The sequence below is a fragment of the Scleropages formosus genome, chromosome 13 (assembly GCF_900964775.1).
Source record: "Scleropages formosus chromosome 13, fSclFor1.1, whole genome shotgun sequence".
In the NCBI taxonomy this organism is placed as follows: Eukaryota; Metazoa; Chordata; class Actinopteri; order Osteoglossiformes; family Osteoglossidae; genus Scleropages; species Scleropages formosus.
This window is the reverse complement of record NC_041818.1, coordinates 21,589,698-21,614,372: the sequence shown is the minus strand read 5'-3', so window position 1 is coordinate 21,614,372 and position 24,675 is coordinate 21,589,698. Positions and strand designations below refer to the sequence as shown.

At 40.9% G+C, this 24,675-nt stretch overlaps 2 protein-coding genes across 2 annotated transcripts; one reads left to right on the top strand and one right to left on the bottom strand.

Moving 5' to 3' along the window:
* Positions 1–343: 343 nt before the first annotated feature.
* Positions 344–12,479, top strand: alox12 (arachidonate 12-lipoxygenase). The gene is made up of 15 exons (XM_018733219.2): positions 344–714; positions 4,431–4,574; positions 4,749–4,947; positions 5,372–5,453; positions 5,725–5,847; positions 6,615–6,721; positions 7,130–7,302; positions 7,679–7,822; positions 8,253–8,456; positions 8,664–8,750; positions 10,106–10,275; positions 11,060–11,181; positions 11,347–11,447; positions 11,535–11,705; positions 11,897–12,479. Exons 2-15 carry the CDS (start codon positions 4,431–4,433, stop codon positions 12,074–12,076), a joined length of 2,007 nt encoding a protein of 668 aa, XP_018588735.2. The 5' UTR covers positions 344–714; the 3' UTR covers positions 12,077–12,479.
* Positions 12,480–13,462: 983 nt separating this feature from the next.
* On the bottom strand, positions 13,463–15,600 carry rnaseka (ribonuclease, RNase K a). Its single transcript, XM_018733485.2, has 3 exons — positions 15,351–15,600; positions 14,395–14,477; positions 13,463–13,722 (listed from the first exon to the last, which is right to left on the bottom strand). Exons 1-3 carry the CDS (start codon positions 15,426–15,428, stop codon positions 13,578–13,580), a joined length of 306 nt encoding a protein of 101 aa, XP_018589001.1. The 5' UTR covers positions 15,429–15,600; the 3' UTR covers positions 13,463–13,577.
* Positions 15,601–24,675: the final 9,075 nt, after the last annotated feature.

The following is a 24,675-nucleotide window of genomic DNA, read 5'->3' as shown; positions in this document are numbered from 1 at the left end:
AATTTTTGTTTATATAATTTAGTTTTGTTTGACAGTTCATTTTAAGAGTTTTTATATTATATAAATATCATGTTTACATTTTTCTACGAAATATATATACGTCGCTTTGGAGAAAAGCGTCTAAATGAATAAATGCATTTCATTTCAGAACCGCTTGTCCCATACGGGGTCACAGGGAACCGGAGCCTACCCGGTAACACAGGGCGCAAGGCCAGAGGGGGAGAGGACACACCCAGGACGGGACGCCAGTCCGTCACAAGGCACCCCCAGCGGGACTTGAACCCCAGACCCACCGGAAAGCAGGACCGTGGTCCAACCCACTGTGCCACCGCACCCCCTAAATGAATAAATGTAAAAAGTAAATGTCCATTTCTAAATCTCGCAGCGCTGAGGAACGAGAAGGTCAAGGTAGCTTGAACTATATGAGGAAGTTTCGAGGAGGACTACGGTTTGCGGAAAAGTAAACAAATGTTAATTGTGTGGGAGGAACAGAAGCAGAGGGGTCTGGTACCAAAACGCAGTAAAACGCAGAGAGAGGTGAGCAGGAGACACGGAGAAGGAGCACTAGGGAAGCGTCCTATGGTCGGAAAATCCCTCCCTGGAAAGTTACCTCAGCGCACAGCTGAGCTCCCGCCATAAACGAGGAACTGCGCGCGACCGCAGACGACGGTGCATCACGGCGAAGGAGAGCAGTTCGTCCACAGGAAAAACGAGGTAATTCTCCACTGGCTCACCTGTTTCCCAGTGTCTGCACTGAGCTCTACGTTCTACACACACTCTCCATATATTTGTCTGTGTGTATATATTATTTATATATATATATATATATATATATATATAATGAATTATTTGTCTTACGTACTTGCCGTTTTCGTTGTAAAATGAGCAAGACTGACCAGCTAATATAGAATTAAAATATATTATTATTTTTTTTTATTTGTAAAGATAGACTTAGTGTCCAGCATAAAAAGTGTCTTTTTATTTTCTTAGTTTAGTAACAATTTGAATTGCCTGTTATTTTCGCAGACCCCGGCTATCGTTTTGACGCTGAAGATAAAATAAAAAAAGCCCGCGTAACGGATCATTGCAATACTCTTATCCCACAAATATTTGATTCTACGATAATAATATCCGTTTTTTTTTTCCTTCTGACGTTCACTTTCCACATGCTTGTAAAGTTGCATTTTTCTCGAACTTAGCATTTCACATGAAAAAGCCTGGTCGTTCTTTACACGTAGTCTAGATGCCATTTCCAGATATGATCGAAGTCTTGATAAACATTCCTGGAATGTTTCCTGCCTCGGTGTTTAAATGTGAAATAATTTGGTTGACTCTATGTTCTGACACTCGCATTGATCATGGGCAATGAGGTTTAATTTGCAAAATTACACGCTTCGTCGAGCTGAAAATACAGCTTCGAGCACCTCCGAGCTCAGGACATAACTTGTATTATATTGTGTAATTGAATAATAGTGAGTACACTGAGTGTACACCGTTCCAGGTATCCGAACACGATTCGCTCCTGAGAATTACCTTTCAAAGTGAATATTCTGGCACCGAAGTCGATTTCTCCATCGTTTCCCAGTGGGGAAAATGTATAAATTGCTCCTGGACCTGCATACAGTGAGTTTTATGCGAAAGTTTGGGCACCCCAGGCCAAAATATATTTAGTTAATTTTGTACCCTGAAACTGAAAAGCTGATGGCTTCTACAACAAGACAAACATACCTCAAAGCCACCATGAGCTACTTGGAGAAAGGCAAGCTGAAGGATTTGGAATGACTCTCACAGTCCCCTGACCTTAACATCATTGAACATCTGTGGGTAGATCTTAAACATATTGTGCATGCAAGACATTTACATTTATTCACTTTAGCAGACACTTTTGTCCAAGCAACTTACAACAGATACTACATAGTGTTACGAGCCCATACACCTTAGTCACCAAGGTGACTACATTGCTAGATACACTACTTACAAGGGGTTTTCATCCATGCATCAGTGAAACTTCATGACACTCTCACACTATGGGGGAAACCTGAACAGCATGTCTTTGGACTGTGGGAGGAAACCAGAGCACCTGGAGGAAACCCATGCAGACACAGGGAGAACATGCAAACTCCACATAGACTGAGCAGGGATCAAACCCATATTCTTTCACACCACCCAGGCACTGTGAGACAGAAGCATTACTTGCTGTGCCACCATGCCACCCAAGACAGCTTAAGGATATCTCAGAATTAGAAGTGGTCTGCAAGGAAGAAGAACTGAGAATTGAAAGACTTTCAGCTTGATGTAAAAGGTCTTTACAAGCTGTGATAAGTGCCAAAGGGGTATTACTAAATACTGACTTACTAGGGTGTCCAAAGTTTTGCACGTCACAGATACTATTTTCTTTGTTCCTATGTTTTAAAGTTCATGAAATATAAAGTTACTGTGCATTAATAATTGCAAATATGTTGTTTTTCTTTTTAACAGTTAATATGATAAATATAAGCTTTGTAAAGCAGGCTCTCTGTCCAACTAGTTGCCCCTGTGATCAGGTTCCATATTGATCCCCTGTCTGTGCGATGTGACGTGCTGCACGCATCCGCTCGTGCAACACTCATTTCCTGCGAATTTTCACAGGTGCACCAACACAATAAAACTAGTGTTTTGCACTGAAGCCCACACAATTTTAATGGAATGTCAAAGTGGAAAATACAGAGTAGCAGAGTGAAATCTGGGTTATTAACAGTTGGAATCAGGATTTTTACTACAATGTTAGAAATGTTCAAGCACTTCCTGTGGAAGAATATATGTTTTTAAATCGCAGTATTCTTCAGATAATAATAAGGAAGTGTGCAGGGGAGTAGAATGAAGGGTTTAATGTCAAGTGAGATGCTGTCCTTCCCACCACCCTCAGCTTGACCACACATGAGACTGGGCCAGTGCAGTAGTCTGACTGAAAAGTCCGGATAACCTGGATGGGGCACACCTTTCTGAAGTCTGCATAAGGCAATATGATATAAATTACATCTTTATAACAGGCAATGGGAGAAGTGTCTGTGATGTGAGATGTCGGAGGAGCTTGAGCAGGTCTGGATTCTTCTCTGTTCTGCTGATCCGGTGTCAGGATCCAGATCGCATTCTCCTCACAGCCATGGAAAATATTGAATGTTTCTTATGATTCACATTTTCCAGGTTATTCGCTCCAGATCTGTCATACGGTTCTGCACTCTCTTCTAATATAACTGTACAACCAAGAAGAGGAGCCCTCTCCATTCCCCTGATGGATCATCCTCTTGGTTAATAAATGCTCTTATCTCGGACCCACCACACAGTGGACAGTAGACAGCTATGCGTTTTCATTAAGTGCTTGTCTAGTTACAGTTGCTGTGGTCTGAAGCCAAGGGTATTGGGGGTTTGCACTGTGGACAAACCCCTGTCCACTGTTGGGTTCTTGCATATAGAAACACACACACACACACACACGGGGTTGTGGGGAACCGGAGCCTACAAGGCGTAAGGCCGGAGGGGGAGGGGACACACTCAGGACAGGACGCCAGTCCGCCACAAGGCACCCCAAGCGGAACTCGAACCCCAGACCCACCGGAGAGCAGGACCCGGACCAACCCACTGTGCCGCTGCACTCCCTGCATATAGAAACATAAAGGACCAGTTTTTTTTTTTTTTGAACAGCATATGTCGTTATGGCAAGTAAGAAGGTCTCAAGTTCAAATTCCAATTCTACTCAAGTAGCCTTGGTCAAATACTAACTGCAGTGAAGTATTCTGTTTTATAAATGGGTAAATATTTCAAAGGTTACTGGTCTAATTTTGTAAGTTGCTATGGATAAGGATATCAGCTGCCTAAAGGTTATTAGTAATAATTTGGAGTCACCAGCTCACCTAAACGTTGTGAGAAAAAAACCCTGAAAATTATGTATAAGCCAGCTGTAGGAGGAAACAACTGTACAGGCCATACTGTTGTACATACCAGTTCTGTGACCTGAACTCTACGAGTGGATGTTTCAACCATTAGTTACGTGATGCGCTGCAGTTGCAGCCATGAGGAACTTCTGTGGTTATACTGCACAACCACTGATAATGCTGTAGAGAGCACCCAGGGTAACACTGGAGAGATGAACAGAAAAAGAAGTAGCAGCACGTACACACTGTGGTGGGAAACAAATATATGCAAAATAAAAATATGAATTTGTACAATAGTGCCTTTTGTGTTCAGATGTATCCTAGTCTTCAAAGAAAATGAAGTGTTTGATACCTTGCATAACACATCCTATGTACATTTAAGGGTCATTAATTAAAATTTATGTGCTAAGTGAAATTTACTTTGCTTATTTTCTGTTGCCTAAAATTACATTGTATGTGCTGACCACAGTTACATGGAAATGTCTCCATTCATTAGCTCTTGTTTACTCTTGCAAATAGATGGATTATACAGTCACTGTGGCAACAGGGACCTCCGAATACTCTGGGACCAACAACTATGTGTACGTGACCGTGGTGGGAGAGAAGGGTGAGAGCGAGAGGACAGTGTTAGACAACCCTGGTCTGGATCTCTGCCGGGGAGCGGTCAGTATGTGGTCAAACCAACAGAGTCCTTTTCTTTTATTCCTGTGTGTGTAACAATGATCCAAAGCTTTCTTCCCACTGAGTTTATATGGTGTGTGCATTAAGAGACAGCAAACAGAATTTGTTTGTCTCTGTTTGTTTGGGTCTCTTACATTCCCTGCATCTCTCTGCCAGGTGGATAAGTACAGAGTGCACAGTGCTGCTTCTCTTGGTCAGCTCTTGCTGGTCCGCCTAGAGAAGGAACGCTACTGGGTGGAGGACAACTGGTTCTGCCGTTACGTGGCTGTGACATCCCCAGATGGAGACACGCTAACCTTTCCTTGTTACCGCTGGCTGGTGGGAAATGTCAAGGTGGAGCTGCGAGAGGGAACAGGTGTGACTCAGTTCTCCAGTTTGAGCTCACCGGTCAGAGTATGTGTTAGCGGGCAAAGGTGCTGAAATTCCACTTAGAGATGGTGGTACTCAGACACACGCATTCTAAAGAGCTCTCACAAGTAAAGGGCTGATTTTCTCTCAGCCTCATTCACATGGGGACCGCTGGTCTCCTGCCAGACAGTCTATCTGGAAAATTCTGTGAAAATGTGTCAGCTTACTGGTAGGACTAGAAATAAGAAAAAAATACCACTACACAAAACACACAAATGGCAGAACTGATATCAAAAAGAGGAAGGGAGAAAGAAATTTGCTACAAACTCATCCCTTACTGCTTGTAATAGTAATAGTTTTTTTTGTATTACTCCTAAGGTGGTGATACAGCAGTGGTTACATTTCTTTTCACTTTGTCTCGTTCTCCCCAGCAAAGAAGCTTAATGATGACACTTTATCACTTTTATTGGAGCACAGGAGGGCAGAGCTGCAGGAGAGACAGAAAATATACCGGTCAGTTACAGTAAATGGAATAAATTCTATGTCTGCTAGGCACACACAAGCTAGCCTGCCTGTGTGTTTGTTGTATGTGATGGTTTGTCTTTTACTTTATTTGTAACCTTGTGAAAGCAGTCTTGGACAGAGTGCTATAATAATAACAATAACAACATATAACAAACTGTATTGTATTTAGGAACACCGTTGTGTATACGGCAATGTATGACTGTGTGTATCTGGGGTGTGCTGTGGTTGTAATTATGTGGGTGTGTTGTGTGATTGACAGGTGGCAGGCCTGGGCTCCCGGTATTCCAAAGTGTATTGATGCCAAATCAGAGGCTGACTTGCCGCAGGATGCGCGTTTTGACAACGAGAAACGGAGCGATTTCGAGGGATCACTGCAGTTTGCGTGAGTGGCTGTTGCTTTGCGGGACGTCCCCAGATAAGCATTTACATAGTTGCTACTCCTGTATTGTATGTAAATGTTTGTGTACCTTATTTTAAAAAAAAATGTAGGAAGGTTATCAGGATTCATCTATCCTGTGTTTTATGCACCTACTTGAGCGATAAACATCAGTGCATCAAGTGGAAAGTAAACTAGGTTTACTTAAGAATCACGTCTGCAGCTATGTCTCTTTCTCCTAATGTAATGCATAAATTTGTATTTTCACTGAGATGTATGTGGCTTTGGAGAAAAGCATCTGCTAAATCAATAAATGTAAATGTACATGTGTATCGCTGCTCATCGGGGCTGCCACTGCTGTGTTACACCACCTGTGTGTGAGTTACACCACTTGTGCCCTGGGCACATATAGGTAACTCTCTGCATAGCAGCTCTCATGTGTCACATGTGTCTCAGCCCTCATTTGAATCACTGCCGTTCCGAGCTGTGATCTGCTGTCCCATGAAAACCAGTGTCACACATAATTAACATACACATGTCCTGCAGATCTGCTGTGTAGCATGCTTCAGCTTGTTGCGCAGCAATTCAGAGAACCCATGACCTCTCCCTTTTGTGTCCCTCTTGTTGTTAACTGCTTCTCTTGGTTATCTCAGCACTCTCATATCTCTCTGCCTTTATCTGTCTCAGCTGCTATGTCTTCATTTAGGGTAATTTGATGTCAGTCCATTAAAATATCTTACAGTCTCTAATGCTGTGCTTCTTCTGCCTCACAGGCTGCTGGAACTCTCCCTGAAGACACTGGCATTAAAATTTGGAAAGTCGTGGGACAGTCTGGACGACTTCAAGCGCATCTTCTGGAAGCTCAGAAGCCCAGTCGCAGGTACTACTTCATGAGGTGCAATAAAACTGTGGCTTTAACAGATGATCCAGCTGTGATAGAACCTCATGCTCTGCAGTACACTTTATTGCATCTTTCCTATAGGTGTGATGTGGTGTGGGGGGATGCGGTGGCGCAGTGGGTTGGACTGGGTCCTGCTCTCTGGTGGGTCTGGGGTTCAAGTCCTGCTTGGGGTGCCTTGTGACAGACTGGTGCCCTGTCCTGGGTGTCCCCGGCCTTACGCCCTGAGTTGCTGGGTTAGGCTCTGGCTCCCCGCGACCCTGTATGGGATGAGCGATTCAGAGAGAATGTGTGATGTGGTGCGTTTCTGTCCATTGAGACCTTGTTCCTTTCTGACTTTTGTCCTCTGTCACGTTTCACATCCGTATGGGACTTCTGTGTGTTCATCAGAGTATGTGATGAAGAACTGGAGAGAGGACTGGCTTTTTGGGTACCAGTTTCTCAATGGCTGCAATCCACGCATGATCCAGCAGTGCCGCAAGCTGCCTGACAACTTCCCAGTCTCAGAGGACATGGTGCAGGGCTCCATGGGGCCAAAAATGACACTCAGCAAGGAAATGAAGGTGATTTTTTTTGCCTCTGCTTGACCTAGGGCATCCCAGTGAGTTTTTCATTATAAAAAAAAAAGCCATATGTCGTCACAAGTCAGTTATCCCAACCTCTCTTTACCCCCTTCTCACATGTTTTTCTTCTTCATTCAACTTCAGATGATTCTGGTTTGGTTTAATAATAAGAAAATGACTATACTATTGCTGTTTACTGCTTGATATTAATTTTTACATCTGTTGTCTTTTAAAATTTTATATTTATTTATTTAGTTGACATTTTTCTTCAAAACAGCTTACAGTTTATTTGTCTTGATTCATCCCAAGGTAGCTGAGACCCAGTTTTAACATTTCGTTCCTTTTTCTTTCCCTTCTTTGTCATCATTCACTGTAGGCTGGAAATATATACCTGGTCAATTATGCCATCATGGATGGCATCCCTGCAAATGTAATCCGGAATCGGCCGCAGCACCTGGCTGCACCCTTATGTCTGCTGTATGAGCACCCTGAGAGTGGCCTCATCCCCATTGCTATACAGGTAGCAGAGCCGGTTCTGCCTACACTTTCCCATGTATCTCACCTTTCTGTAGCTGCCCATATCAAGTTCCATACTTTGACTACTGCCTAGAAAAGAGTCAAAGAATTAGGACACAGATGCTGTCAGAACCTAATCACTCTACACTCTTGCAAGTGCACTGGGCTCCTCCAACACTGGTTGTATGGTGGTGCCACTCACTAGGGGATCCAAAATTTAAAGTCAGTAGATTCTCAGTTTTGGCACCATTGTGGTGGGTTGAACTTCCTTGGTCGCTCAGAACTGCTGAATCCCTTCCTGTGTTGAAAAAGGGTCTCAGATCTTCTGATCTTCTAACAGCTACATAAATTTGCAACACAAACTTTCTAATATAATCTTTGTATATGACTGTACACTGAAACTAAACACATATCTAATGCCAAACTATTTTCAGCTGGATCAGAATCCAGGCCCAGATACTCCTATTTTCCTGCCCAGTGATCCACCTCTGGCCTGGTTGCTGGCCAAAATATGGGTTCGTCACTCCGAGTTCCAGGTTTTCCAGGTGTTGTCCCACCTGCTGCGCACACACCTGGTGATCGAGGTGTTCTGTGTAGCCACTCTCCGGCAGCTTCCGGCTGTTCATCCCATTTATAAGGTGAGACTCCAGAAGGGAGGGGGGCGGTGTTATTCTAGTGTCCAGCTCTCAATCTAGGAAGGAAACGCTATACAGTGTCTGTGCTTATTTTTGATGAGCATCATAAATATTATAAATAATTGCTGTATTCCATTTGGAACTGGAACCTTGATGATAGTATTCTACCTCAGAACATTCCTCTGAAGCTCTGGGTGTCCCTCCTTATAGCTACTGACTCCACACCTGCGGTACACCCTGGAGATCAACTGTCGAGGACGCACCCAGCTCATCTCCTCCAATGGCATCTTCAAAAGGGTCTAAATTTCTCTCTCTCAGCATCTGCTAGTCGTGTCACAATGAAAGGGGAATGGGAAAAATATCCTGGCAACCAAACTCTATTTCATAAACTCCCTATTTGTACGAATACGCATGCTGAGCTACGTGTGTGGGAATTAGGACATGTTATGGGGAAGGACATGTACTTGTAGCCTGTAGGTTACTGGTTCAAGTCCCAGAAATGTTATTTCTGTTGTAACCTGCGGAAAATACTTAGAGGCAGTCCCCGAATTACGAACGAGTTCCGTGTCCTCAGTCTGTCTTTAAATCAGATTTTGACTTAAGTCAGAACACTTAGGTACGGTGGGTATCGAACGTCAGTTTGTGAAGTGTTTGACCTAGTATGCCGTGTACCTTTCTATGCATAAAAACATTAAAGAAACACTTTGGATACACTAAAACATCTTTAATATAACAATACAGTAATAATATTAATAATAATAATATGATGTGATGATGATTATTATGATAATAAATGTAACTACAGTATTTATAATAGAGAAAGACATAGAAAGAGATAATAATAAATGTTACTACTGTCATGATGAGCAGAGGACACGGAGGAGACTGCACCGAAGTGCAGGATTGTTTATTCAGAATCAAAGGACTAGACGTGTTCTTGTGGTCGGGGACGGGTGAATGGTCGGTTGGCGAACTGAACAGAGGCGAGGATCCGAAATTGTGGTCGAGGGAGAAGGCGTGCGGTCGTTTTCAAAGAAACGTGGAATGGGACTAGGGAATGATGAGTGACAGGAGTTGGAAGAGCAAAGCGAGGGGGAGTTGAGAACGCACGAGGGTTCGGGGGGTGGGGTTGTTGTTTGGAGTGAGATTCCGCAACTGGGAAAAAGAGTCTTTTCTAGTCGAGTGCTCTCTCAGAGAGAGAGAGACTATGTGTGCGTGGAAAACATTAAAGAAACTTTAATGTTCGCTTTTCCATTGTTCATTGGTGTTTCACCTTTCACTTTATTATTTACTCTTTAGTTTCAGTGGTGATCGTTTCCTTTTTCTCGGATGGTCAAAAAAAAAAATCTAATTACCAGTCAGTAAGGGGGTTGTTTGTAAGTACAGGTTGTATGTAAATCGGATGTTCGTAACTCGGGGACTGCCTGTAGTCCCAATCACACCAATATAGAATCCACCTATATAAATGTGTCAAATTTATCATTCACTTTCCATGATTTTGTTTGGAAGTCAAACAAGAAAGTAATACATTTTCTAGTTGTTTTCACATATTATCCTGTATTGGACTGGCTTCCAGTTTGGGGTGTACCCTGTCACAGTGTAGACAGTAAGTGAGTATGTTTTCAGATAGTTACCATTCCTGTGTCCCCTAGGTGGTTTCAACGGGGGGTGAAGGCCTGCTGGTGCTGGCCCAGAAAGAGTACAAGGTTCTGACGTACAGGTCTCTCCAGCCCAGCGTAGACTTCCATGAGCGTGGTGTGACAAAGCTGAAAGGCTATTTCTACAAAGAGGACAGCATGATGCTGTGGGATGCCATTCACAGGTAGGCCGGCACCTGGGGGAGAGATACACCTGGAGACCCCATGGGATAGACACCAGTGGGACTTGGCCAAGGCTACTCAGGATACTGCGGTACAAGATGGGTACAAACACACGGAACATGTGGTTCATCAGTTAGCCTTTTTCTGACTGGACTTTAAGGCTCAAACACTAGCTGAGCCCTTCTCTAATTGTGACCAGGACAACAATGGTGGTAGGAAAATCTGGCAGTGTTTCCCTGAGAGAGGTAAAGTCTGAAATGCTCAGGGGTCCTACACCAGTCAGCCAGAAGCTGGGAGCTGCTCGGGACCAGTTGCCAGGATGGTGCTTCTGTGACAGTTGGCCCTTACTTCTGCACAGGACCATCTAATCCAAAATGTGAAAAAATTAAGTGGATTGACAGGCACCTTAATCACAGGAGCACATCTGTCCTTTACTTGGAAGTGGGCAGGAAAGGTGTGAGAACAGCAGTCAAAACAAGAGCAGAACTGCAAGGTAGATAATTCCACATTTCAGGCAGCTAAATATAGGACAGACAGTACTAAGCTGTAAAAAGACTAATAGTTTGTGATGGATTTTTATGTTCCTCCTTCAACATTACAGCATTTTTGTCTTAGAACATCTAACCTTAACCCTAACTGTAAGTCTTCATCCCTCTTCCTGTTTCCCTCTTGCCCTCTCTTCCTCCATGTCTGCCCCTGCTTTTTCTTTCCGCTCTATTCTGTCAATGGATTCCCTCCATTTATATCTCGCCACTCATAACCGCCCACCACTCACTGCTCTTCCAGCTTCACCTGGGGGATGGTGTGCCTCTATTACTCCAGCGACACCGATGTGGCTGAGGATGAAGAGCTGCAAGCCTGGATACAGGAGATCGCTAACGAGGGTTTCGTGGACATCCCCAAGTTCGGTCAGACTTTTGTTTCTTATGTCCCCTTGTCCAATAATATCAGCTGCCGGAATGGTTTATTAGTGTAATGATGGGTGATCTGCTGTGTGACTGGTGATACGTTATCTCTATGGTGAAATATGATGGCGTTCACAGATGACTGGTAGTGGGGTCTGTTCTCTGCAGGTCTGTCCAGTGAGCTGAAGACCAGGGAGGAACTAAACACACTGCTGAGTGTGGTGATCTTCACAAGTACAGCACAGCATGCAGCTACTAATAATGGCCAGGTACACATGTACACGCACACACGCACGCACGCACGCAAGTACGCACACACTGTGATACCCTTTGGGACACTCTGCTCTAATTACCAGTTTGACTGGTGCGCCTGGATCCCCAACACTCCTTGCACCATGCGCTGCCCCCCGCCCACTGACAAAGATGCCATCACCATGGAGCTAGTCATAGACACTTTGCCTGATGTCAGCCAGTCCTGTATGCAGATGGCCATCACATGGCACCTGGGGCGCCTCCAGCCTGACGCAGTGAGTCCAGGGTCCCGCGGTGCTATACAGCTCCTCTTCTTGGTGTTTTATCCCATCTTGTAATATCTAACTGGAAATATTAGTGTGGTTTTAGTTGAGATGCTCCTGAAAGGTGAAATTGTCCATATGATCCCCTACTCACACCTGCTGCTTTCTCTGTGTCTCTTTGCTTTAATGCTTAACCATTCCAGATACAACTGGGGCAGTACACTGAGGAGTACTTCACTGAACCTCGTGCCAAGGAGCTCATCGAGAGGTTCCGACAAGAGCTGCGGGATGTGGAGGAGCACATTGCCAAAAAGAACGAGGGTTTGGAGCTGCCATACCTGTACCTGTGTCCCAGTCGCATCGAGAACAGCATCACCATTTAGACGGCAGCAGTACCGCAAAGACTGCCTTGCTGGGTAGGGTGCTGTGTCACATACTTAGCTGAACAGTAGGACTCACAGGGGTGTAAGTAAGTCACTGGAATCTTCAATATTTAGCTGTAGTGGTTACCTGCAACGCTTAAGGGTGTTTGACATTGCTGATAGTGTCACAAAAAAGGTATAAAAGTCTGTCACATTTCACTGTGATGTTAAAAAAACCTGATTAATTTTTTTTTTAATGGTAATATATTTTTCATGCAAGTGGCCTAGTCTTTTCCTGTAATTCTGTGTTATTCACTCATTTGATGAAATAGGCCAGTGAGAAACACCCATATTATTGTACAGTAAATATAAATTTTTATCTTCCAACGGTCTAAATACTTTTTGTATCAAAGGGGAACCTAGATAAACATGGTTTTAACGCTAAAAAGATGTAACTAATAAAATAAAGTAGTGCTTAGAGACTATGCAGTTAAAAAAAAAAAAATATATATATATATATATATATATATATATACACACACACACACACACACACACACACACACACACACACCACAGGTTTATGTCTATTTCCTATAAACACTGTATTCTGCTTATGGTCTAGTTTTCCAATATAAACAATGTGTTGCAAACATGATGCTAATCATTGTCTTTTATGTACAGTCTACATTGTCATAGGTGCAGAGCTCCATTCTGCTTTATTACAATAAACATCCAGTCTGGACAAGGGGGCAGCTACATATTTGTTGCAAACACAAACAACCTAAACACCTTAAAATGGGAAGTAACACAAATACTTTATTTCTGCTGTACAAGTACAATTACTTTTGAGACAACAAATCAATTTTAAAAATTCATAGCACTTTGGTGGGTGCAGTGGAACAGGACCACTGCATGTCATATAGGCACAATTCAGATCTACCAAGGCCACGTGGAATATGAAGAGAAACAGTGTTGGCAATTTTTTTTTAAAGAAAACACATTAATGGTGGTTGCGGCAACCAAGAACCAGGCCCTTTTTTTTTTTTTTTTAAATTGATCTGAGCCTTGGCCAAGTAATGTGATCCATCCCTTTGTACAACTCTGCAACTGAATCCTTAAAATACAGTCCTCAAGCATTTCTGAAGCAATCTTTGTAAGGCTCCAAACAGCATAATGAAACAACACACAGGATACAGGACATTTCTGAGGCACAGACACCCCTCACTGACAACTAAGGAACTTTGAGTAAACAACTAATGTCTTCCTCACCTGGAAGGTTTAAATTCCAGTTCAAAGATACAGACCCGAGTAGATGAGCAGTTGAATGAAGTCTTTCAACATAAATACTGAAAGAAGAACTTAATTCAAACCCCCCCCCAAAAAAAAAAAACAAACTGATTTGGATTTTTTTTTTTTTTTTTTTACATTAACAACTTCTGGAATCAACCATCCTGCAAGAGGGAATGTCAAGAACAGCTGATCACAACACAGCGAGGCAAGATGAACTGAGGAGGGGCTGCTAGCGCTCCATGTACTCGTTGTGCTTGTTGAGTCGGGCCTGACAGAAGGACAGGAGCCCAATGAACACATAGATTGCTGCCGCGATGTAGCAGTTGTAGCCCACCTGGTCATAGAGCGCATATATTGCTTGCGGAGAGCTGGAACTGCAGGTGTGCAGCAAGAGGAGGAGGGAAAGAAATCAGACAGGAAACACAAAACAGAAGTCTCATTAAGATCTCACAAAGCATCAGCTAAATGAATAAATGTGAATGTGTCATGAACATAATCTCTACCTGTGTATTGGACCTTAAAATTAAAGCTAACATCACTGTATGCCCACCACCTATATACCTGAAGTGGTTTTTCTCAGCACATTGAAGCCACAACCCAGATCTGCAGATATATCCTGCATAACAGCCACAGCATCCATCCTAACCTCACAACTGACTCTGCCCAACTACTTCTCCAGGCCATGGTGACATCCTGTCTGGACTACTGCAACTGTCTCTTGTGTGGCCTTCCCGCTACTGCCATCAAAGCTCTACAGCATATACAGAATTCTGCTGCACGAATTATGTGGGAATGCTTCGGCAAGTCAAACATCTCCTCTACTCATTTCTCTGGACTAGCAGAGATGTACCTGTCATCTTGCTGTTGTCCCCTTGAGAAAAGTGTTTAACCTCAACCCCTTTGGTAGATGTACATTTTAATCTAGTTTGGTATCTGTTTTTGAAAGCACCTTCCTAAATATGTAGATAAAAATAAAAAGGATGATAATGAGCATACAGTGACCGGACAGACCCACAGTGAGTCACGCCGTGGTGGAGATTACTCACTCTTTCTGGATGTCCTCCTCTGTGAAGGGCACATCCTCGATGAGAACTCCAGAGTGGACATTGAAGAAGATGCCCAGCAATGCCTTAGACGATGAGGAAGGCAGTGAGGAGCACAATGGATCGCAGGTCAAATCTCTCAAATCTACAAACTGTTCATTCACATACACTCTCTGCAGTCAACCCATCATGGGTTGAGAAGTGAAAGAAAAGTGTGAAGAAAGAGCTGCTGAGGCTCCTTCCTCTTCTGAAGGTGAAACCTTAAAACATTGATTTGTTTTTAAAAAAACCTAAGTATATGTAAAGCTTTGTGAGCTACAATGCATAAGATGCATTACAGCATATATTCATACACACAACATTCAGTGCATTCAAGAATCTGCCTTCCACATCATTTTACATGAAAATTACCACACGTGACTTATTTTGCCACATGACAATAGGAAAATCCCTATACAACAACTAGTGAACAGTAAAGCTCATCATAGAAAAACATTAACTACATAAGATAGGTGCACAAATAAACCACATATTGCAATATGAATCATTTAACAGAAGGAAACCAAGTAAAATAATAAAACCTGCAGGAAATTTCACTGTGCAAAGATTTATGATCAATTCATCTATAAAAATCATGTATGAACCAAGCAAGGCAGGCAAATCGTTGGCTACTGAATAATAATAACAACAAAAACGGAATACTTAAGTCATTACATACAGTAATTCTCAAACTATACGTGATGTTACTCGTTTTAAAGGTTAAACATCATGTCGCTGTCTGATCAGTTGTATCTGTTTTGATTTGATTGTCACCTCTGTCACTCTGAACCAAGTTGCTGGTGGACAGACACGTAAAATGAACATCATGTCCACAGCGAGCTTTTTGTGCAGAGCTACACAACGTACGACTGATAATAAATACTTATATTTGGATAATGATCGTAGAAAAAACAGCTTACCAGCATAATAACTCCCCAAATACTGATGACAATTCCACAGGCGGCCAGTTTGGGACCGCAAAACAGAAGCGACGCCATGAACGAAGCCTTCTTCTTTTTTCTTTTCAAAAAAAGTTATTTAAAAGAAATGTTTAAATACCCCTATTCAGGAATTCTCATATCGCCCAACACCCAAACCGAACCGCCACACAGACCCAATCAATGTTCGGCGGCACGAGCCGAGTCAGCTGACCGCCTCGCTCTGCCGTCTTTAGCCGGTACTTCCCGAACAGTCCACTAGAAACGATAGGGGGAACGGGAACTCGGAAACAGAGGTATCTGGGAAAACCAGACAAGTTAAGTACTAAATCAAACGGTTAAAGTTTTAAAATTCGCACAAGAAAGAAAATTCTATTTTTTGAGGGCTACAGATTGAAAGTTTGTTCGAAAAAAAATTTGCCAATTTCCCACCCTTACAGGATTCTCACATGGTACAGACCTGCTCAGCGTGAAGGACCACGTGAGAGGAGAGAAGCGGAGCGCAGATCACTTGACAGGAGGATCTCCAGAGCCTAACCCAGAAAGGTCAAGAAATCACAGTAGTACAGTGTCCTACAGTAAACATCAGTTCGGGCTTTTTGGCCTTATAAACAGAACAGAACCGGGTTACATGAGAAACAGTATATCGAGAAATTGCAGACAGGTTCGGGAATATACAACAACTCAAAGGCAAAAGGTTTCAGTAACAATAGGGTTGCAGAGTGTTACATGATTATAATGATTATAGTAGAAAAAACAGTTGAACCCGAGTCAACCACATGTTTGCTGAAGAAGTGCCTGTTGTGGATCTCTTTAATGCTATTGGACAGTAAACAGAAGCATAATAATAAAGAGACGAGTCACCTCAGAATCAAATGTTTTACTTAGTCGCATTTTCTGAATGACACTGATTCTGCTTGTCTGTTTGCTAAAAAAAAAGATAAGTTTATATTTCTTTATTCCTGGTAAAATGCTAAATTTGTTCAGGATTTATATTACGCCGAGTACGTCCAATGCTGTAATTCAACTTCTATCAGTTTATTTGTATTAATCGTTTATTTATGCTCAGGACTGCTTTTCCTATTTCAAGTTTAATGAATTTTGAAATATTTCCACAATCTTTATTTTAACACAATGTATGCAGAATCAAACTAGCTAGCGCGACTTTTCTCGGGTTTCAGTTAGTAGACCTGTGTGCTATTTAAGCAATAAAATATTACAGAAGTATACACCATATTTAGGGTAAATGATAGATGAAAGGTTTTCACAATGTTATGATTTATGTTTACAACATTGTTAACTATGTCTTCAACCCGATAATAAGGAAAATCTTTTATGATTTAGAATAATTTAGTCTTATACTAACACGTATGTGTGAGACTAGTCACATTATTCTCACAGTGATTTATGACGCAGACCCTGAATCATTACATTCATTGGGTTATTGGGGCTAAAGACCGGGGTCAAAAGTCTCCCTCCTCTGTCTCCGGAATATTGTACGCACGAAGTTTGAAAAAAAACACTCGTTGAGGCTCCGACCAATCATAATCCACTTCCGTTTTTTTCGGCCAATGAATGGTGCAGAAAATCTAGCGCGAGCAAAGTGTTTTCCGCACATTTTGAAGTGAAGTAACCAGGGGACGTTCAATGAATGTCGTTTTATAGCGTCCGGCTTCTGTCAGTGTTTGTACTTCAGCTTGAAGTTCAAGTCGTATGTGAAGAAACGGCAGTTACTTGCCAGAAACACTTTTCAGTTTAAAAACTATTTTGAAATCAAACACCTTAATAAAGTAACCAGGTGAGGTAGCAGATAATTATCTCAAATTGTAAAACCGTGTCGGAAACGTATTCTTGTAGAAACGAACTCCTAATATAATAATTTGCGTGAGTTAATATTTTCTTTTTAACTGCACAAAACGCTTCGGCTTCTTCTAAGGTAAGCTTTATACGTCCACATAATGCTGTTATTTATAGGTAAGCTAATGTGTATCCACGTAATCCTACTGTCTGTTAGACAAGCTTCTGTAGAAATCCATATTTTGCATACGATACACCTTTTTTGACAAAAATTTTGTCAACAAACGCAGTTAATTCCACTGTTGTTTTACAAAATTTACTTTACTATTTTTTTCTTCTCGGATGAGAATGGATTACCGGCCCGCCAAAGACCTTATTTTACTATATATATAAAACGTTCCCCTTCCTTTTCTCATCTGACTGTGACGTTTCCCACTTTAGTTGAAGTGGGTGATGTTGCTGTTAAAGGCCACAGGGAGGCGCTCTTCCCCTCATTTTCAGTCTGCTTTGTTTGTACTTCACGCCCATTTTTTAAATTATATTTTAGTGGCATCACTTCGTGGAGAACACATCTGTATCCCACTGTTTTGTTCTCTTTTAGCTCATAAACACTGGTGATTGGGTAGTCTGTGGGGGAAGTCGTTCTATAAAACACAGTCATTTCATTTTGGAAGTGCAATGCGTGGGTAGCAGTCTGGGCTGGAAATATGAAGATTAATTATGCTCTGATAATGAGATTTTGGGCTGCAGAATGCACTGCCATAATGCGATCTTTCCATGTGCTTATGCTTTACAGGTGAGGGCATCTTCTCTGCAGCGGCGCTGTGTTCACCACACTAGTTACTCGGGCACAAACACACCAACCAGTGGGCTGATGCAGAAAATTTTGACTGAAGTTGGAACCCCACGTTTCATGTGGCCTCGATTTCCCAACATTTCTGACGGTTACATCTGACGCACTTCAACCATTGTTTAATACCAGGATTTAAATGCGAATGGCTCCGCCATTGCAGGTTGCAGCTCAGGGTGTGTTCCATGTGATCTAAGTGGAGGTGGGAAAGCATAGCTGTGGAATCCCACAGAAAACAGGTGACACTGGTGCCTCACAGCTCCTTAACAGTAATTAATTATTGTAACTGCAAATAAGAGATTACAGTGGTTGACATTATTATAGCAGTTCAACAACGTTAATAAAATTTATTTTGCTGTTAAATTAAAATCACAGGCTGCATTACTAGATGGTTTTTTATTTACTGATTCTAAAAAAATACTTTCAGTAACGGGGAAAACTGAATGCACCAAATTTCCAGCGTCATGTCTGAACCCTCTGGCAACCATGCAAGTGCCTGACACTTAATCAGAATTAGGATCAGAATCCATTACTGATGCATTCCTTCCTCTGGATTTACAGAAGCCAGTTAATAACCGCAATAGTCCTCTGTCACGCCAATATTTTGAAAATAATCAAATCACGTGCTAATGATTGGCGATTCCCTAAGTATCGAAAACCAAATGCATAAAATTTTCTCTGCACAGAAGTACACACAGTAAGCAGTGCCTGTACACAATGTATTACTAAAATAATCCCGTTAAATAGAAAAGATTTTGTTTTCCCCAGTATTTCAAATGAACAGATCAGCTACATACAGTTTAGTGCTGTTAGATGGGAGGTAGTTGAGATAATGGCACTGTGGCAGTGGAGGAATTTTAGCAACATATTCTGCTTTAAATAAAGATTGCAGCTCCTGTGACTGATACTGATGCATACACAAATTTGTTACAATACAGCATATTATTTATTTATTCTTTGTGTCCCAAAATATACGATTGTGGAAGAAAGAGACAATGCATTAGTGTTTAAGCAGTGATTCATTTTAACCTAATGGTGAATTTGACACTTAAATAGTGCCCTATGTTGATATCTTCATTTAAACACAATCAACAGTACATTTAAATGCGTTCTGCTCTTTTACACAACTTTGGACATTTTTCCAAAGTATGTTAGGTTACAGCTATTAAAATGTACTCAACTGTAAATTTATTAAAGGGCACTAACTGTGAATAATTACAATGCAAATGCACCACATAAAACACTTTTAATGAATGTCTTAAAGCATAAATTTGAAATGTTTTTTTTTTTAACCTTCAGATTTGATGGTTAAATATAGATCTTTATAGGATTTTTTTCATAGTGTACCTTCCACTTCTGTGGTTTTTTTTTTTTTTTGTTTGTTTTCCAGAGCCAAATGGACAGACACAGAGATTAAGATGCTGAAGTGTGCTGTGCAATGCTTTGGTGATGACCTAAACACCATCAGCTCATTCATGAATGAGTGCACCATGCAGAAGCCCTGAACACATATTGTCATTCCAAGTGTTTCATCAGCGTTACACTGTATCCTATTACCTTTGGCTCCTTGTGGCCTTCAGTTGCACATCTCTTCATTCTTTCGTTATATTTTCTGCAATTAACTGCTTTCTTAACAAAAGTTTTGCTGATTTTATTTTTGAATAGTTAGATTCATTTATTTAGCTGATGCTTCTCTCAAAATGACATGGTGTTAAGCTACTCACAGTCATTTACCCATTATACTGTATCTTATAATATTTAAAAAAAAAATTGGTGGGAGGGTATCGGGATTTATCTATCCTGTGTTTTATGCACCTACTTGAACAATGAACCTCGGTGCAGCAAGTGGTGGGTAACAAACTAGGTTTGCTTGAGACTTCAATGTCTGCAGCTATGTCTCCTCTTAACGTAATGCATAAATTGTACTTTTGCTGAGATGTATGTCGCTTTGGACAAAAGCGTCTGCTAAATGAATAAATGTAAATGTATACAGTTAATTTTCATTGAAGCAGATTTGGGTAGGTTCCTTGATCAACAGTAAGAGCTGGGATCCAAACCCAGTCCCTTGAAAGCAAGGCAGTGGGTAGAACTATGCTAACTGCTGACCCTGGTTTTTTTGCCTAGTGAAAAATATTATGTACTATGATTTAGCTCTGGTCTGTATGCATAGTTACTAACTTCAGAAACCAATGATTTGGTTTTATAAAAGTAATGGGAAAGTGGAAAGTTGTCAAGTGCCTTTGTCAGATTTCTCATTTGAATTCTGCAGAGAATCTACAAATGATTTCTTGAAGGGAATTTTCTTCATGCGGGTGCTGCATAGGCCCAGTTGTGTGTTTCAAAAGCTTGTGGGTAATGGCCAGTTCTGGCAGAACTGAATGAATTCAGATACAGCTTTAATTTGTTTTGTCATTGACAGGAATTTTTATTTGGTGAATGCAGTTATTTGAACTAATTTCAAAAACTGGTCATTAAAACTGACAGTTTTGGAGATATAGGTTTGTGAATTCTGGGATTGTTCTGCTAACATCAGTTGCTCATCTCAAAGTAGAAGCCAGATCAAGACCACCATAAAAATCTGAGTGGAGCACCTGTCAGTAGACCCTGCCAAAAAAGGCACATCAACAGTGCTAGGGAACTGTCTGGACCCCATGGCCCTCTAACTTCTGGGCTACAAGGTTCCTCCCCAGCCATCCTCTAAAAACAGTTGGCAAAACTGGGGTTTAGGCTATTCAAGTTGTAAGGGTTAATGTTTTTTTGTCAAATCTCCAGCAGCAGTTAATTAATCAAAAATGAATAGTGATGCTGGCCAAAATAATACCTTTTACTGCTTCTATGCAGTTCAACACTTTTAATGCTTTCAAAGCAATGCAGCAAACAAATCTTTTAAAACTTGAACCAGTGCATCTTTGTTCATCAGAGCTCACCTTAAGTGTGCTTAATGACTCAGATCTGAGCAGTGGCTTGAAGGCTATTAAAGGCCTGGGTGAAGGTTCTAGCAGCAAGGAGCTCAACTCTGGCCATGGTGAGAATTGCTGGCATGACTTTGTAGTAGCACTTTCACACAGAGCTGTAATGGTTGATTTGGTAATCCTGTACTCATGTCCCTTTGTATGTATACTGAACACAAGTTACTGGGCTTGTATATTATGAACAATAACTTGAAGCCTGCAAATACTTTTGGCTTCAGTTGGCAAATTATTCAGCAATCTGAGCTGTATTTGTTATAACTTGATATTGACGTTGTGCTTATCTTCCCTAGAGAACCTTAATCTGGATTCTAGTCTCATTATGAATTCCGGTGAGCTGCCCTTTCTCTCATGCTAATCCTGTCATTGTACTGTACACCCTTACAGCTCGTACCCCTGTTGAAGGGAGACAGGACACCCTAGACTGGTGAGATGTGACTTCATGGCAGGGGATAACTCTTGCTATGGATCAGCCTTTTAATAAACTTTGAGGAGTTATCTCTAATTATGCAGCTTTACTGGCATTTGGTCGTATTGGATTTATGTCAGGTTGTAAAAAGGTAATGTACTTATGAAGTTTTGTACTGGTAAAGTCCATTACATGTTTTTGGCAGTATTTCTGCAGTCTAAATGTTGTACAAGAGTTTTAACTTCATAAGGCACTTTATAGAAGGGCTTATTTTCAGTGCAAATGAATTATCACTGTCTAAACAAAACATTTGCTTACCTTGAGCTGAATGTTTACAAATGTTGGTTTAATGTACAGTAAAACTGTACAAAAATTTATGTATAGAGTTTTTATTGAATGATTGTCAATTAACAAAGTACAATGTAGACTGTTGCTGATGGCTGTAAAGATGATCACTATTACCAAGTAGAAAGTTCATATATCGAACAACTGGTGTATGTATAACCAAATAATTTGACTAGTTTAACAAAATTAAGCAAAAAACTTTAAGGATTAAAATATTCCTGAGCTGCATGGTGGAGCTGTAGTTAAGACTGCAGCATCACAATGACTGGATGTTTAGAATTTGCACATTTTTCCTGTGTTTGTGTGCGTTTCCTCACAGTTCAAAGACCTGTATTTCAGGTGAACTAGTGACTAAGTTGACCTCTGGCTGTATGTTGTATTGCTCTAGTTTATAGATGGGTGAATAGTTACAGGGAGTTTACTGTAGTTTATCCAGCGCTGCCAGTCATCTTAAATGAATGTCAGCTAAACACTACTGTACGTGGTGATCATTGTATGTCACTTCAGAGAAAAGCCTCTGCTAATTAAATGGACATCTGACATGAGAATATTTGGCAAAGTTTCCAACGTCTTTGAAATTTCTTTAGCTTTAGTGTCACCTCTGGATGTCTATAATAAAGTCAACACTTGGGCATTTTTATGTTGCGTTGTCCATCACTGCAGCTTCCACAGAGCAGTTGCGGACACCTGTGTATTCTTGAAGCCACGCCTTTATTAGCCAGCTGTAGACCTGATGTGGCTGACAGGAGCAGCACGATCACACTGGCACTCCAGGGAGGGCAGCTGCCAATATTGATGTGCTGCTAAGGCCAGGCACACAAATGGACTGATGGCCTACTGAAGATAGCTGGAGTCAAACTCCTCCCACTTCACCATAATTAATGCATTTATTTCTATTGGACTTCTAGCCCCAGCCTGTACAGGAGCTGACAACCTGGACTTATTACACTGAACATTGTCTGCTAATACATTACAAAATGAGCAAAGAAGTGTGTAAGAGGAATTAAATTACTCCTTGCAGCACCACAATCAGCCAAGAGATACTATATTTATCATTTAGAAATTTTTTTTTAAACAGCAAAATTACTTAATTTTATATGTTATAGTGAAAATTGAAGACTTTACTACACCCCTTGAAATACAGTAATACAATTATGTTGAACTAACAAAATTAAGGGACAGTTTGCATTCCATTAAAAAAAAAAAAAACAAAACTGAACAATAGTTTAACAGACATAGTTATTCCATACTACTTGCATGTTCTGTTGGCATGACACTTGAAGTTCAAACAACATGTGTTGTTCCCAGGGCTCCCAGTAGCAGCATAGAATGGTTTGGAAGCGTTTGAGAGTCTGCAAACCATGATGTGCTGCTAAAGGGCACCCTGGGGGGGGGGGAAATCACTTGCTGATCCAGAGAATGTTCCTTGTATGATAAAGAAAACTTCACATTACCCCAACAGGTTGCAAACTGTGGATCAGTCTGCAAAAGACAATCTTGACTCAAACCGCATTCAGATGGTCCAGATCTTCATAGTCCTTCATTGTCACATCTACTTAGGAAGCATTCTTATTTTAATAATGTGCTCTCAGATAGAACAGAAATTCAGGATATGAGTTATGAGGCCTGATCCTAAGGAAGACATAGAAGTTGCAGTGTAATGAAAACACAGAAACCAACAGCTACCATATACATTACACATAACCAGTCCTACATTTATGGGTAGCAGCAGCATTGATCATCCAGTACAATTTAGTTCAACTTACCTTTGAAGAATCTGCACAATTCTGGAAAAGCTAGTCAGATTTTACACAAATGACATTCCAGTGTTATTGTTTTTACTGTTAAAGGTTGAATCACAGATTGGAGTTTAATTTTATTCATTTAGATTTTGTGTGTAAAATATATACATACACATATTTTGCAAGGAATAAAATGAAATCAGTACATTTTCTGCATATTTAAAACAATATGATATAATATAGTTTATTTTAAATTATGGCATACATTGAGCATGTAAATGAATTTTGGAAAAACAATCCCTAAAAAAATGAGGTATAATTATACATAAGCTTTTCCTGAATTTGAAAAAAATGTAAAATGTTCACGTAAAATACAAGTAACTACTTTGCCTTCACAGTGCAGATTTCACTAGTGTGTGTACTACACACCACTTGTTTACATAGATCCCTTAATGTCAGAGTAACACAGCAAGGAGCCCTCTGCAGTTCTGTCCCTGACAGTCAATTATGTACAAAGATAACTGGGAGACATTCCCTTAGGCAGGAGGCATTCAAAAGGTCTCGTCAAACAGGTGGTGACTGAATTATGATTCTCAAAAAAGCACACAAAGTAAAATGCACATAATGCAATTTACTGCAAAACTATATAATAACCATGTCCCTTTATAGAATAGTAACAAAAAAGGTTAAAAGAATAAAATTTTCCACCCACATTTGTACAAGTTTCAGATATAATGCAATCAAACATTCAAAAACTAATACTTTGACTCTGAAGCAATTAACTGACAAAAGCCCAAATTAATTAAAAAAATGAAAAAATACAGAATTATAAACTAGGATTATAGTTTTCCTTTCAAATGTCCGTCTGTCAGTGATCCATTAGCAAAAACCCGAGAAGCAATCTTAGCCACCTTGCAAATCTCGAAATGGACAAAAAAAATCATTGAAGAGCTTGTTTTTCTAGAGCAGCGAACACACACTGGCACTTGTGCCAATACAATACGTGTGTGCGTGCTTCATGTAGTAGCTTAAGTGCACGGCAGAGAGGGGGCGAGAAAAAAGGTACAGAGAAAAGAGAGAGAGGAAGAGGGTAAAGAAAAGAGGTGAAAAGATGCCTCAGACTGGCCTCCCCTCTACAGCTGTTAGAGGCAGTTAACCGAAACAAACAGGGAAACAGGAAGGAACTGGGGGAATA